The sequence below is a fragment of the Crinia signifera genome, chromosome 1 (assembly GCF_055691185.1).
Source record: "Crinia signifera chromosome 1, ASM5569118v1, whole genome shotgun sequence".
Classification (NCBI taxonomy): domain Eukaryota; kingdom Metazoa; phylum Chordata; class Amphibia; order Anura; family Myobatrachidae; genus Crinia; species Crinia signifera.
The window spans coordinates 150632968-150648558 of record NC_139217.1 but is presented as its reverse complement, the minus strand read 5'-3'; the positions used below and the strand labels follow the sequence as shown (position 1 = coordinate 150648558).

Sequence of the window (15591 nt, the reverse complement as noted above, 5' to 3'; positions counted from 1 at the left end):
TTAAAATCGGGTTGGAAAAATCGCATTGAATCGCATCCGATATCGCATGCGATACGATGCGATTTTCCATAGGATTCAATGTTAACTTAGTCCTGTTCATTTCCCCACTATCCAAGTGGGCATAGAGTTGATTTTATAAAGCGTGGCGAGCGCAGCGTGCCCCCCGAGGGGCCGCGGATTACTTAAAATGTTTTCCGCGTCCCCTCGCGGGGCTCGCCACGCTTCGGGCTCGCTGCGCTCGCCACGCTATATAAAATCAACTCTATGCCCACTTGGATAGTGGGGAAATGAACAGGACCTTGTTAACATTGAATCCTATGCAAAATCGCATGCGATTCGATGCGATTTTGCCGAAAATCGCGTAGAATCGCATATGCCTTAAGGTAAGGCATACAATCACAAAATCGGGCACCCAGATACTACATAAATACCAAAGGCTTTTATGAAAAAAAAAATTTGTGTGTGCATGACTAGTTTTATTAAACATAACTTTCATAAATGTTTCAATAAAAAAAAATGATAATACTAAAAAAAATTGACAACATAATCAAACATGGGTTTCCAGCGTGTAGAGCGGCACAGTTATCCACTAGCCTACGCCACCGGGTGATAGCAGCCACTACTCATGAGTCTATTTACAGTATGTAATGCCATTCGCCGAGTAAGATTTTTGTATACAATATTCAGCATCGGCTACGTGAACTGTAAGCAACAGTTATTATTTGCCTTGGGGACAAGGACACTACATGGCCCATTTGTATTGTACAGTACAGTTGGAGCCACAGTGATGTTCATGGGAATGAGTCGCACAAGCGACTCATACGTACTGTATAGTAAGCACGCCCCACTCTTGGCGAATTGCATGGTTCCATCGGTATATCAATCCGCTGCTAGATTGGTAGAGCATTAGCCACCCAACAGTGGTGATATGTATTGCATGGATATTGTATGGGGTGCATCCAAGCACCTCAGTGCATTGGAGCTCAGAAGAAAAGTGGATTGCCAAAACCTTCACCATGGCCAGCTGGCGGGAACAATGACAGCTGCTTCATCTGTATATTTTGACAGATACAATGCAAGGAAATTGTACTCCAAAACAACACGGGATTTAGTATACTGGAACAAATCTACCTTCTCATCTTTTACCATTATTTACCCTGCACAGAAAGAAAATAACTCACCAAAATCTAACTCTCTCTGCCCCACCTGCAGTGCACATGGTTTTACCCATTTTGAGAACAAATTTGTACTGCGATCAGATCTGAATAAGGGGCAGTGTCTATAGTAGACACTGACAGTGTCCTCCATCTCAGCGCTATGGGAAAATCTGGAATAGGAGTTGAGGCTTAGCCTTTAATCTGCAGTGCAACCTGACATGCATGTGTGAAGTGCACATGAACCGCTCACCCGTACCCATGGCAACACTGCTCCTTGCTCCACGGCTCTTTGAGAGAATAAGTGAAAACTTATAAACTCACCATCGGGTATCCCCCTAGCCCACCCTGTCTGTTGATACACTTAAATACAAACTTACTTAAACCTTATCTAAAACTTAACCTAAAATAAAGACACAACACAAAGTGCTGGCGTTTCAAAAACAGAATGTCAAATTTGATTTGACAATTAACTAAGACTATGAATGGTGGCAGCACCAAAGAACGGTCATTATAGGAAAGGTGGGGTTAAAGATCACTTAAGCATACATACAACGCTGGATGACCACTCTCCCTGGTCAGCCACCAGGCCTGGTGGTGACGGCCATCCCCCGGGCAGAAGCGTGGCCCATGACAATCGTTGTCGAGGGAGAGTGCACCCCCACTACCTACACACATACAGAGTTCTTAAAGAATGACCGTTCTTTACCGCCGCCGAAGACGAAGAGAAATAGGGAAGGGTGGGTGGGGCTTCTTGGACAGAGGGTGATCACTCTAAACTCGTGATCATTCCTACCCTGTCTAAACCCTTCCCCTGCTCTGATAGGCCTTGTGCCCATCCTCATTAGCATAGCATGTGACCAACAGCAGAGTGTACCCTGTGAGAACCCTCAGTGGTTTATGTCACCTCAGGCTTATTCAGCCTTCTGTGTTTCTTTTCACTTATCCTTCTCAGTGGAACACAGGTAGTTTGCACCTAACCCGGCAGATGTTGCTAGTTAGCAAGCCTACTGATGAAAAAATAACTGATTAACCTGATATTGAGATTCCAAGCTTAAATGATGTGATCAAAATATGAACGAATGCCACATGTTCATGTTGTACTAGTAATATATATATATATATATATATATATATATATATATATATATATATATATATATATATATATATATATATATATATATATATATATAGAAAGTGCTGCAGACCGGCACACTCACTGGCTCAGACGCTAGAATTCTGCTATGCTGGGTGCCCCCACTGAAATCATGAAATAGACAGTAGTTTGGAGGTGCGGCACTCCCCGCAAATTAACAGGACATTAACAGGCCTTTAAACCGCTTCATGTCCTGTTAATTTGCGGGGAGTGCCGCACCTCCAAACTACTGTCTATATATATATATATATATATATATATATATATATATATATATATATTCACGGTACCCCCTGGGTTTTCAGTCCAAGGAGAAAAGCGGCACTCCACGGTCTTATAAGTAAAAAGGTTTTAATCCATACAGTGAAAAAAATCCGTACAGTACATGTAAGTCGACGTTTCAAGACCACATAGGTCTTTTCTTCAAGACTTGTACTACAGTGCAAATAGTGCTGTGCTAATGACCAAAAGAAAAGTAAGTGATGTCTTACCTTAAGTAGCAGACCTGTCTCGTGTGTGTGGCGCTCCGTCCCTGTCTGTGTCCTGCGGTCGCGTTTCCGGAAGTGCCGGTGACGTCGTTCCGCTGCTGCGTGTCAGTCTCCTTGGCAACTGCCGGACGCTTCTCCCGCCTGACTCATTCAGGGTTTCTGCGCTGTCAGAACAAAAAACCATAAGACCAACTGAAAACAACAAGTTGGATGCGTGTCACATCTAATGAGTGTAAAATCAAAAAAATGTCTGCTACTTCGTGAGCGATATGTTATGTTACTTTGTGAATGTTATGAGCCCATATAGTAACGTGTGTATGGCCCAAATTGGGACACTTAATTGAATGTGCGATAAGAAAAAAATGTGATACATTAAATGGAAGCATCACGGCATTATATATGGAGGCAATACTAATACATGTTATAATAGGAGACAGGAGAGCTTATATTATATGTGTATGCTTGATCTAGCACAGAACAATCTGGACCCTAGTCATACACACTATGAAAGCAAAAAACAATTCAAATGCCCAATTTTTGATATCTAAAGTACATATATCAATAGGTTATTTCTATTAATGCTTGTATGTATATACATCAATTCTTTACTATATGAAGACATTCCAATCTATTTTTTCATTCATGCCTGCAGGTTTTAGAGAATTTAATCTGAATATCCATTCAGATTCTCTCTGTGTTAGTAATTTCCTCCTATTACCTCCTCGACTTAATGGGGGTATGTGGTCGATAATTTTACATCTTAGGCTGGACAAGTTATGTCCGTATTCCCTAAAATGTTTGGCCACCGGTTGATCTATATTTTCCCCTTTGAGGCAGGCGTTGATGGCTGAGCGGTGTAAGGCCATCCGCTCACGGAAGGTCCTGATGGTTTGGCCAACATAATATTTGCCACATGGGCAAATTATTATATATACTATGTATGATGATTTACAACTCAAAACATGTTTTATTTTGAACCTCTTCCCGGTGTGAGGATGTTTAAAATCCCTACCAGGTTCCATTGAGTTGCACGTAGTGCAGGATGGACACCGGTAGCATCCGGGTTTCTTTGTTTGAATATTAAATAATGTTGGAGGATCTTTGGGAGTTATGTTGGTTTTCATCAGGATATCTTTTAAATTACGGCCTCTCTTGAAGCTGGGCATGATGGTTTTATGTTTAAAAATAGGGATGTTTTTGTCCCCTGAAACAATGGGCCACAACGATTTTGTTGCTCGTGATAACCCCTGTGTTGCTGGGGTATAGGTTGTGACAAAGGGGATTTTGTTAGAATTGGTTGGTTTGTCTTGTTTAGTAAGTAGTTGTTCTCTAGGAATTTTTAGAACTTCTTCCTTTTGTTTAAGTAGTGTCGGCCTACGGTATCCCCTGCTGGCAAATTTTTCAATCATTTCCTCTAGCTGTGGCTCTAGGTCTAGGGGTTCACTGGTGATTCTTGCCACCCTTATCATCTGCGACTTGGGGAGTCCCCGTTTTAGGGCGGGTGCATGGTGACTGCTGAATTCCAACAAGGTATTCCTGTCAGTGCTTTTATGGTGTACCGACGTACTGATTTTCCCTTCATTCAATGAAATAGTGACATCTAAGTAATCTACTTGTTTGTTACTAATATTGTAGGTCAATTTTATGGGGCCCTCTTGCTGGTTGATGCCATCAATTACTTGGATCAGCTCATCCTCGGGTCCTGACCAGATTAGCAATAGGTCATCAATATAACGTGTAAATAAAAGTAATTGGCTGCTAATGGTGAAATCTGTAAAGAAAAATTCATTTTCTTGTTCAAACATGTAGATATTTGCTAATGAAGGCGATACGTTGGAACCCATTGAGCACCCCGTCAACTGCAAATAATAACACCCATTGTGCAGAAAATAATTTTTAGTTAAAGTTAACTGTAATAATTCCAAAAATAAAGGGATGTCCAAGGCAGAAAAGTTTACTCTGTATAGAAAAGCTCTCAGAGCTGACAAAGCCTGGCTGTGAGGTATTACGGTGTATAGGTTTTTTACATCCATTGTACACAAAAGGGAGTGTTCAGGTATCCGTCCTAGTTCTTGTAGTCGTATTAGTAGTTGGCTTGTATCCTTTAGATATGTCTTCTGGGTCATAATATATGGCTGCACCAATGTGTCCAGGAACTGTGAAACAGGTTGTAAAAGTGACTGTCGTGCTGAAATGATTGGTCTTGCAGGAGGGTTATGGAGATCTTTGTGAATTTTTGGCAGTGTATAAATCACAGGACATACTGGAGCTTCTTGAGTGAGGGTTGTGAGTGTTTTTTTGCTGAAGTGTCCTTGTTGGTGGGCCGTTTGTAGGACTATATCCAATTCTTTTTTAAAGACACTCGTCGGATCACCTGAGAGTTTTTTATATGTTTTTTCATCTGATAATAGGTCATCCAATTGTTTAATATATTTCACGGTGTCTAACAGAACTATGCCCCCACCCTTATCTGCGGGGCGAATAGTTATTTCAGAATTGTTTGCAAGCTCCCTCAAAGCTCTAGTTTCATCCTTGGTCATATTTCCCCACTTTTTGTTAGTGGTTTGGTCAAATTTATTGACTGTTTCATCCATTAATCGCGTAAAGATTTTTATTGATGGATTATGGGATTGTGGATCAAAGGAGGAATGGCCATGTTTGAGTAAGAAGCTCTCATGTATGTCTGGATTTGCTATTGTTTTATTCTGGAAAAATTCTTTAACCCTCAGTGTTCTCCCAAATTTGTGGAGGTCTACATTCCATTTAAAGTCATTATGTTGGGTAGTTGGGACAAAAGAGAGTCCACGGTTCAACACCTTTTCTTCAGTCGCTGTCAGATGGTGGGAGGACAAGTTGAATATTAATTTTGGTTTCTCTTTCTGTTTGTCGGCGGCTTTTTGGATTCGGAGCGATTGGCCCCCACGTCGGGTTCGACTGCGGGCTTTCCCCCGGTTTTTGCTCGGGTTGCCCGTCCTAAAGGGAGCGCTGTGTTTACATTATTTTCATCTGAGTCCTCAACCTGGAAGTCGCTGTCGCTTGTATACCTCGATTGGTCTCTGTTGCGGCGGTCTCTCCAGGTGGGACGTTGTTGTTGTCTGCCTCTGAATTTAGGAGGTGTATTGCCACTAAGCCACCGATATACCCTTCCATCCTCATAATCGCTTTCCACCGTACCCCACTTCTTCTTTTTGAACAGTTCCACCTCTCTTTTGTACTGGGCAACTTGCATTTCCAACTTTTCCCACAGGGGATGCGTTTTTTTGTCTTTAAACGATTGCTCATGTTCTTGTTTTAAATCTGCAATCTTCGTTCTGGTGTTTTGCAGTATATACCCTGCTTCCTCTATTACCAGGACCATTAGGTCCTGGCTGCATTTATTGAGGATAGATATCCATTTTAGACAAAATTTCGGATTATTTCTCCCTATGGTAGGGATGTTGGCAATCCTAAAGCCTCGAGGTATTCTGTGTGCCCTATAGTAGTCCGATAAGGTGGAACCGTGGAGTAGGGAATCGATTTCCTTCTTTTGCAATTTGAGGAGGGTGTTGTAAATGTCCTCTGAAGTTTTTGCGGTGTGTATAGGGGTAGCATCTTCCTTAAATAGGATAGATTGTACATGCTCCTGTGTATATGAAAAGGTTTCTTCCAAATGTTTCTGTATCTCTCCAAAGGTGAGATTCTCATTCTGTTGTGCTTCCATAATAGATAAAGTGCAGCGTGCTTCCAAAAAAAGTGCTCAGTGTAAGGTGCTTACAGTCCTTCAGAAACAGTACAGGCAAACAAACAAATATAGATGCCAATGGTACAATGAATAAAAGTTCCGGTGCCTTGACACTTGAAGTATTGCAAAACGAGCCCGCCTTGCGTCCTTCCAAATGTACAGTCCTGTTTGTCCGGCACTCACAAGGATAAAAAGTTTACTGCCGGGGTGCCTTCATCAATAATGGTATATTCACGGTACCCCCTGGGTTTTCAGTCCAAGGAGAAAAGCGGCACTCCACGGTCTTATAAGTAAAAAGGTTTTAATCCATACAGTGAAAAAAATCCGTACAGTACATGTAAGTCGACGTTTCAAGACCACATAGGTCTTTTCTTCAATCGTGATCATTCCTACCCTGTCTAAACCCTTCCCCTGCTCTGATAGGCCTTGTGCCCATCCTCATTAGCATAGCATGTGACCAACAGCAGAGTGTACCCTGTGAGAACCCTCAGTGGTTTATGTCACCTCAGGCTTATTCAGCCTTCTGTGTTTCTTTTCACTTATCCTTCTCAGTGGAACACAGGTAGTTTGCACCTAACCCAGCAGATGTTGCTAGTTAGCAAGCCTACTGATGAAAAAATAACTGATTAACCTGATATTGAGATTCCAAGCTTAAATGATGTGATCAAAATATGAACGAATGCCACATGTTCATGTTGTACTAGTAATATATATATATATATATATATATATATATATATATATATATATATATATATATATATATATATATATATAGAAAGTGCTGCAGACCGGCACACTCACTGGCTCAGACGCTAGAATTCTGCTATGCTGGGTGCCCCCACTGAAATCATGAAATAGACAGTAGTTTGGAGGTGCGGCTATCCCCGCAAATTAACAGGACATTAACAGGCCTTTAAACCGCTTCATGTCCTGTTAATTTGCGGGGAGTGCCGCACCTCCAAACTACTGTCTATATATATATATATATATATATATATATATATATATATATATATATATATATATATATATATATATTACACATCTAATAATATACACATTACTAATCAGAATTGTAATACATTTAACAACAATGAAAAGTGAGGTCTTTGCATAAATTAAAGTATGGGCCTGCCCATTGCATCCAGGTGATATGCGTGCATTAGGTCAACAGTCAATAGGTCGACACTCAATAGGTCAACCACTATTGGTCAACACATGAAAAATGTCGACATGCATTAGGTTGACATGGTCAAAAGGGAGACACAAGCAGAAGGTTGACATGGAAAAACAGTCAACATGATGATTTTGTTAAAACTGACTTGTTATTACTTTACCATCCCAGTGGGCACAGAGGGAGAACATAAGCGAGCATGGCAAGTGCAACGAGCCATGTGAGCGGACACAGTACACTTATACGGTGTCCATGTCAGCATATGCAAAAATAGACACCAAGAAACATTAAACACCTATGTCGACCTTTTCCCATGTTGACCTTTTGACCATGTCAACCTACTGCATGTCAACCATTTTTTTGCTATGTGGACCTTTTGCCTGTTGACCAATAGTGGACAACCTATTGACTGTCGGCCTAGACACTGTCGACATAATGGTCTACACCTGTCCAGAGAACCTCATCATCAGGTAAGTCCCTAGCAGTCTCAAGGAGATATTTTCAACCAAACCAAACTCCATGGCACAACACAAGTGAGAGATTGTGTAAAGGCCCCCATACATTAGAAGGAATTCTCCACTTGGAGATGTCGGCTGCAATCCCCCCCTTGAGCCAACCTGGAAGGTCCCTATGTATAGTCCACCACTGATGGTCAGCATTAGGGGTCACACTGTGCTAGATATTGAACATTTTTCTAACTATTGCAATAAATTATCTGCAAATGAGACATCTGTGTTTTATTTCAGAAATTAAAGCTGAATGAAGAAATGAAATCATATATAACTGAGAGTAATGAGCTATGTGGAGATTATAATAAATATCCTTTCTCCGACTTCAAAAAAAGGTAAAAATGGACATAGATCCTTGCATACTGTAATAGTAGACATGGTGCAATTTTACTTGCGATTCGATCCCAATTCTGTCGGGATTGAAACAGGATTGAATAGAATGGTACGCAACATGCATTTGATTTGACTATATAGTAGACATTTGTACTATATAGTATTGCTTGCCAAGACTATTTTTCTAATCGATTTACACTACAGGGAGCGCGCATTGGGATCGAATCAGCATCGAATGTAAAAAAAAAACAACATTTGATGCACATTTGATTTCCTAATCGATTTTCTAACCGATTTTGCTTCTATAAGCAAAATCAAATAGAAAAATAGCTTACCGTGTGTACCCTCTAAATACTCATTGTTCAGTTGCTTGTGTGTGATTCCATATAGGGGACAAATATAGGACATTTGTAAAGATTGCTACCCTGTACAATATCACCACACACATACTGTAGGACAAGTTAGCCCAATATCTCATGGTACTGTATGCGAGTCTAATGCAAGCATGAATCCCAATTATTTTGTCTATTCAATCTAATAGCACTAAACAGCATAATTACCTACTGTATGTGGGTGTGGATCAGTTGGTCACCAGCAAGTTGTTAGACAGTCATTAGGTCGACATCATTAGGTCAACATGCATTTAGGTTGACATGTGTCTAGATCGACATGCAGGAAGGTCGACATGATTCTAGGTCGACATGGGTTAGGTCAACAGGGTCATAAGGTCGACATGGTCAATATGTCGACACGGGTTAGGTTGACAGTCAAAAGGTCGACATGGGGTTTTTCATTGTTTTTTAACCCGAATGTCAACACAGTCAACATGGACACAGGTTAAAGTGCACCGTGTCCCCTCGCATGGCTTGCTGCGCTCGCCATACTTCAGGCTCGGTGCATCGCAACGCTCGACACACTGGCTGTCTGACAACTTGCTGGTGACCCAATGACCGTATCCCCTGTATATGTAGTCAGCTTTTGATTACCTTTTATTCTCTATCTAACTACTGTATCTTTCTAAATGTACTGAGGAAAATGCTCCTAACGCTTGAGTCAGACCAGTTGATCCATTTTAAAATATAATGTACTGAAAAACGAGTAAAATACGCATAGGAATACACAGGGGAGCCAAGAGAGGGGGGAGCGGGTACTAATTACCCGGGCCCACACTTGCTGAAGGGGCCCCGCAGGGGCCCTGGTCTGACCCCTCCCTTCCCCCTCCATCCCTCCCGGGTAGCAACAGTAGCACACATTTCTACAGCATGTGCTGTGCTGACAGTAGGCTCAGCATGAGTGTCTCACTGACAGCGTGAGAGGTCATGCTGAGCCTGCAGTCAGCACAGCACATGCTGTAGGTGTGTGCTGCTTCTGAGATCACAGTTTTTAGAGTTTTCTTTCACCCTCCTCTAAACATTTTGGGGGCATGGCCTAAGTGTGGGAGGTTCCCACAACACAAACTTAGACCACGCCCCCAAAATTTTACCGGGGCCCGGCATTCCTCTCGGCTGCCCTGGGAATACACACAGGCACTGATTGTACAGCAGGAGTCTGTCACATATTCACTTTTCTCCCATCATGGAGGAAACACTGGGCAGAAATAAAAGGAGGATGTGCACTACAGAAAAAAAGGCCACCACATTTCACCACACTGATGGCTACAACATCATAAAGCTGTGCAAATGCAAGTATGCACCCACCAGGAGTACAAAATCGTAGCTGAAGATGGCAAAGCTACAAAATGCATTGGAGTCTCAAGCTTTGCTGATATCACATTTTAGCAGCCTCGTAGAAACCTATTAGTGGTAGTCTTCCATATAAAATATATATATATATATATATAATATATATATATATATATATATATATATATATATATATATATATATATACTGGCGATATCTAGGGATAAAATTTCTGTTCTTTAAACTAGGGTATCAAGTATTCATCATGCTATAATTAGAGAAATACCTATAAAGGATGCTAGACAAGGTACCAATGGGTACGGGACCCCGGTGCTGAGAATGCAGGTGGACAGAATATCTACCTAAGGATCCTCACAGCCATGATCCCAAAAGTTCCAGTGTAAATATTCTAACCTACCCTCACTCCCCACAGCCTAAACCTAATTCTCATTCTAGTATCGGTATTTTGATAGGTGCCAGTTTTCCATTCACTAGTAAAATGAATACACAATCAGAATATTAAAAGCATTAATATACACAACACTGTTTCACTTATCATAAGCTGTACAGATAGCCCTTTATTTATAGCAAGAGGTACTGTATAATTGATACCCTAGTTTAAAGTAAAGGCATTTTAAGAGGCATTTTATCCCTAGTCACAGTATTCATATCATAGTGGGAATATCAGAATTTACACCTTTAGGAGCTGTTCGAGGGAATCTTTAGTAAATACAGTATTTGGAGAGGATTTACATTGTTGCATCTGAATATTTAAGGTGCCGGATAACGGCCTGACAGTCAGTATATAGGAAACCTGACTGTTCGAATGCACGACAGCTAGTATCCCGACTGACGGGTTGTTCTCCCTCGTGGGGGTCCATGACAGGGTCCCCTGTCCGAGTACCAGCGGTCGGGATTCCAATGGAATAGTTTTATCCAGAGCGTAATAATATACCAGCAGATAATTGGATTGTGGGAGGGGTTTTGGCTAGCGCCACCACTGGTGATCATAGCCATATCATCCTGGAATTCCTAGGGCACATTTGGCCCGGCTGTCAGACCTTATGCCGTAGTTCCACCCTTAGGGTCATGGGGACCGAGCACCCTGGGTTTATTCATAGCTCTCCTATCCTTAGATCCCCCCCCATATACAAAATACAAAATAGATTCAAAGTCACATGATTCTAACTTCCTGCTCATTAAAGAAAATGACAATCTGAGACTGCAGCTCTAACTTGCCTCTGCTTGTGTAATCTCTTTTTACTTCAGATTGTCGTCACGGTCACTCTAATGGCTTTCTCACTGATGTTTTACTGTAAAATGCTGTTTACTCTGATCAAAATAAATATAGTGCTGTCTTTAAAAAGATTTGCTGTCATCGGTCCCATGAGTCTACTGTCAACATCTTTTCAACTATTTTCCTATTGGATAATTGGGTTCATTTGTGGACAAATTTTAAGAAGCAGTTATCTGCTTTCACTTGTTAGCGAATTAAAGTGAATTATTTATCAAAGGCTTTGAGTACCTTAGGTAGCCCTAGACATGTCTAACTCTTGTTTCATATGGGATTTATGTTCTGATTGGAATCCCTAAAGAGCTGATGTTGATATTTTATGATTTATATAAATCTTCAAACAATGTGTACTCTGTTGAGGACAATAGTGAGTGTCATTATTACTGAGAGAGCTTATGAAAACATTAAAAGAATTCAAAGTTGCATTAACATACTTTGATATAACCAGAACATGACTTTGAAATGAAAATTGTGCAATGAGTTTGAAGTGAGACAGGGGAAAAAAATATTTAGCATAGGAAAAGTTTTGTTTTGTGACATGGTACTGAGCAGGTACATTGGGGCTTAATTCGGACCAGATCGCATGACTAAGGAATTGCACAGTCTGGACCGTATTGTGCGATGCCATTCAGCGATAAAATCCAGATACTCTTTTTGATCGCTAGCCATTTACAAGGTTATTGAAGGAAAGCCGAGGTTTCAGCAGAGCCGAATTTCCCATTAGGCACGTGAGGCACCGGCCTAGGGGCGGCACATGTTTGGGGGCGGCACTTGGATGCCTGTGATAGTACTGTCAGCCCAAAATGTACCAATAACTGCAAAATATCTACTGTACTGTGCTATATTCCATCTTAAATAGAGTGTAAATGGATAGGACATGCAGATACTGCCCCTATAAACTGTCCTACTTAGTAAACATTATTGTTGTGCCTAGGGGCGCCCTCATCCCTAAATCCGCCCCTGGGTTTCAGGGTGGTAACCAGACATTTTTTATGGGAGTGCCAAAGCAGTATAGGGGTGTATAGCAGTATAGGGGTGTGTGCTGACAGCTCAGGTCACGATCAGTCTGTATCCATTCGCAGTCGCCAAGTAAGTTCAGGGCGACTCAGAGCTGCATACTCCTGCGCACGCTGGGAAAACCATTCAACGATGAGCAGCTTGCCAATGCATTTGGAAATGTTTACATTGCCGCGAAAAAATTCGCAAGCCGCGCACATTTATTCGCAGCGGCGGGACTTCATTCTGGTGGGGCAGTGTTTACTTGATCGCTGGACTTGACAAATTAGCAGCCGCGTGATCAGGTCTGAATCAAGCTCATGGTGATTGATGATGTTACAATTTACCAGTGTGAGAGATCATCATTTGCAATACAAACAGTTTAAATAATGAGGGTATGTGTATATGTATAATTAATGGTTTCAAAGATCTTCAGAAGATTTGTCTCTTCCCTGGGAAATTTTGCACATATTTCCAGTCGAAAAAGAGTTTAGAAATGTGGGTACTTGTGTATTTTGGCGGCGCCCATCGCATCGCATACCATAACGCATACGATGGTATGCAATGCGACGCGATATCGTACGATAGTGCACGATGGCATACAATTTTGAAATTGTATGCCATTGTACATGGCATACAATGCCATACGATGCAATGCGATTAAACATTGTATAAGCACCCTAATGGGTGCTTATACAATGTTAAGCACCCAAATGGGTGCTTACAATGTTAAATGCACCCCCACGCCACCCCCCCACTATAAACGTGAACCCCAAGCGTGGCGAGCGCAGCGAGCCCGCGAGGGGCGGCGGTACGCGTCCTACGACCTTTTCATACCCCCACTATCCACATCGGCGTGGAATTGAGAATAGAATAGTGTGGCGAGCGCAGCGAGCCACCGAGCCTGAAACGTGGCGAGGGGACACGGATAGCTGTGAAGCCCGCGAAGGGACGCGTTTACCTGTGAAGGTATCCGCGTCCCCTTGCGGGGTTCGCTGCGCTCGCCACGCTTCGGGCTCGGTGGCTCGCTGCGCTCGCCACACTATTCTATTCTCAACTCCACGCCGACGTGGATAGTGGGGGTATGAAAAGGTCGTAGGACGCGTACCGCCGCCCCTCGCGGGCTCGCTGCACTCGCCACGCTTCGGGTTCACGTTTATAGTGGGGGGGTGGCGTGGGGGTGCATTTAACATTGTAAGCACCCATTAGGGTGCTCAAAAGCACCCTTTAGGGTGCTTATACGATTTTTTATCGTATAGGGGGTCAACATCGCGTCGCATCGCATCGCATCGTATGCCATCGGGTGCATGGCATGCGATGCGATCCGTTCATCGACGGACATCGGGGGCGCCGCCAAAATACACAAGTACCGAAATGTGTATTAAATGCAGTGTTACAAATTTGATTCCACCCAGAATTTCCAGTACCAGGCAATCAATTTTAACTGTCATGCTACAGGCTGTGTTTTAAAATGACAGTTAGGGGCTGAATGTTGGCACTTTATCACTCTCTACTTTATAATTTTTGAAGCTTAGTACATTTGGCCCTCAATGAGATTGCAGAGTAATTGATAGGAAGTGACTGTTTGGGTCTGTCATCATGATGTTAGCAGGTAGTAGCTGTGAAAATTCATTCAAGCCAGGGCCATTTTCAGGGTGTGTATCTGACATTAGCTGTGAGCTCTAGGGCCTTATTCTAGTTCACTCTTTATGACAAAATCCTTCTTAGATGGACAAAACCATGTGCACTGCAGGTGGGGTAGATGTTACCTGTGCAGAGAGAATTTGATTTTGTTGGGGTTTTACTTCAAAGTGAGATCCATATTGCAGTGTAAAAATAAAGCAGTCAGTATTTACCCTGCACATAAACAAAATAACTCACCCAAATCTAATTCTCTCTGCACATTTTTCATCTGCCCCCCTGCAGTGCACATGGTTTTGTCCATCTAAGAAGCATTTTGTCAGAAAGAGTGAACTAGAATAAGGCCCATAGTGTACAAAAACATGGTGCCTGCTTTGATACTACTGCAGCCAGTCTTACTTGAGCAGTCAATGTTTCCTGTTGTTGCGTACAGGCTGTGACTGCATATGTGATTGCAAATTAATTTCAGTTGCTCCAGTGGACTTCTCTTTTCTGGGTCACAGCTTTCTTTGCTGATATCAGCAGTTGTCAGGCAAAGAATATCACACTTGCACTTGAATTTGAATGCATCTCTGAATCAGGCCTAAAATTAGTAAAATGGACTGTATACTGAGTTGCTTTTGGATCACTCCAACTACATGCTTGGTTTCACAGCTATTATTTGTGCAAAAGATTTGCATGAAAAAGGGCGTAATTACGTATATGCAAAATGTACATAGCTTGCAAGTTTAACCTACAGCGTATGTGAGCACCCATAACTAGCCAGTCAGGGCTGGCTTGAGGTCTGTTCCACCACCATGGCCAAACAAGTGTACCACCCAATAGAATAGAGGGTGCAGGGCTGCAGCTAACACCAGCAAACATACACAGGCAGCCTCTAGGACTTGTCATAGAAGTAGTTAGTACCCAGCTGGCCAGAGAAGTAAGAGCAGTATCATGGGATTTATGGTTTATCTTTTATTACTTAGACTTCGAGAAGTAATTCATAGACTACAAATCCCATGATGCATTATGCCCATTACAAAGATGGCCACTACTGGATTAAATTTCTAGATGTATTGCTGAGTGGGGTTTAATGCCGTTGACATCCATCCCTGCCCTGAAAGATTGCACAGGAGCCGAAGAATACATGCAAGTATGGCACAACCTGTTATCTAATTTCATACTATGCAAACACTATGTAGTTTCAACATGAGCACATAGCCCAACGCCAAATGTACCACTATTTAAAAGCACTGGGAAAAGTCAGGATTACAGTGGCAACAATAAATGGGATATTATGCATGCTAATGGGGCTATTGAGCAAACTAAATTCTATACTGTATGTAGCATGCTAATATCCCAAGTCCCAGAGTATCTCTCTGCGTAAAATGTGGGAGGTGGCTTATACTGTAAAGCAGGCATGTCCAAACTATGGCCCTCCAGATGTTGTGAAAC

At 42.0% G+C, this 15591-nt stretch overlaps 1 protein-coding gene across 1 annotated transcript in view; it reads left to right on the top strand.

Moving 5' to 3' along the window:
* Positions 1-15591, top strand: part of GC (GC vitamin D binding protein) — a 122307-nt gene that overhangs the window by 81652 nt on the left and 25064 nt on the right. The window contains exon 10 of the mRNA XM_083174641.1: positions 8446-8543. Coding sequence (XP_083030767.1) covers positions 8446-8543 — 98 coding nt within the window. The remainder of the gene's footprint in view (positions 1-8445; positions 8544-15591) is intronic.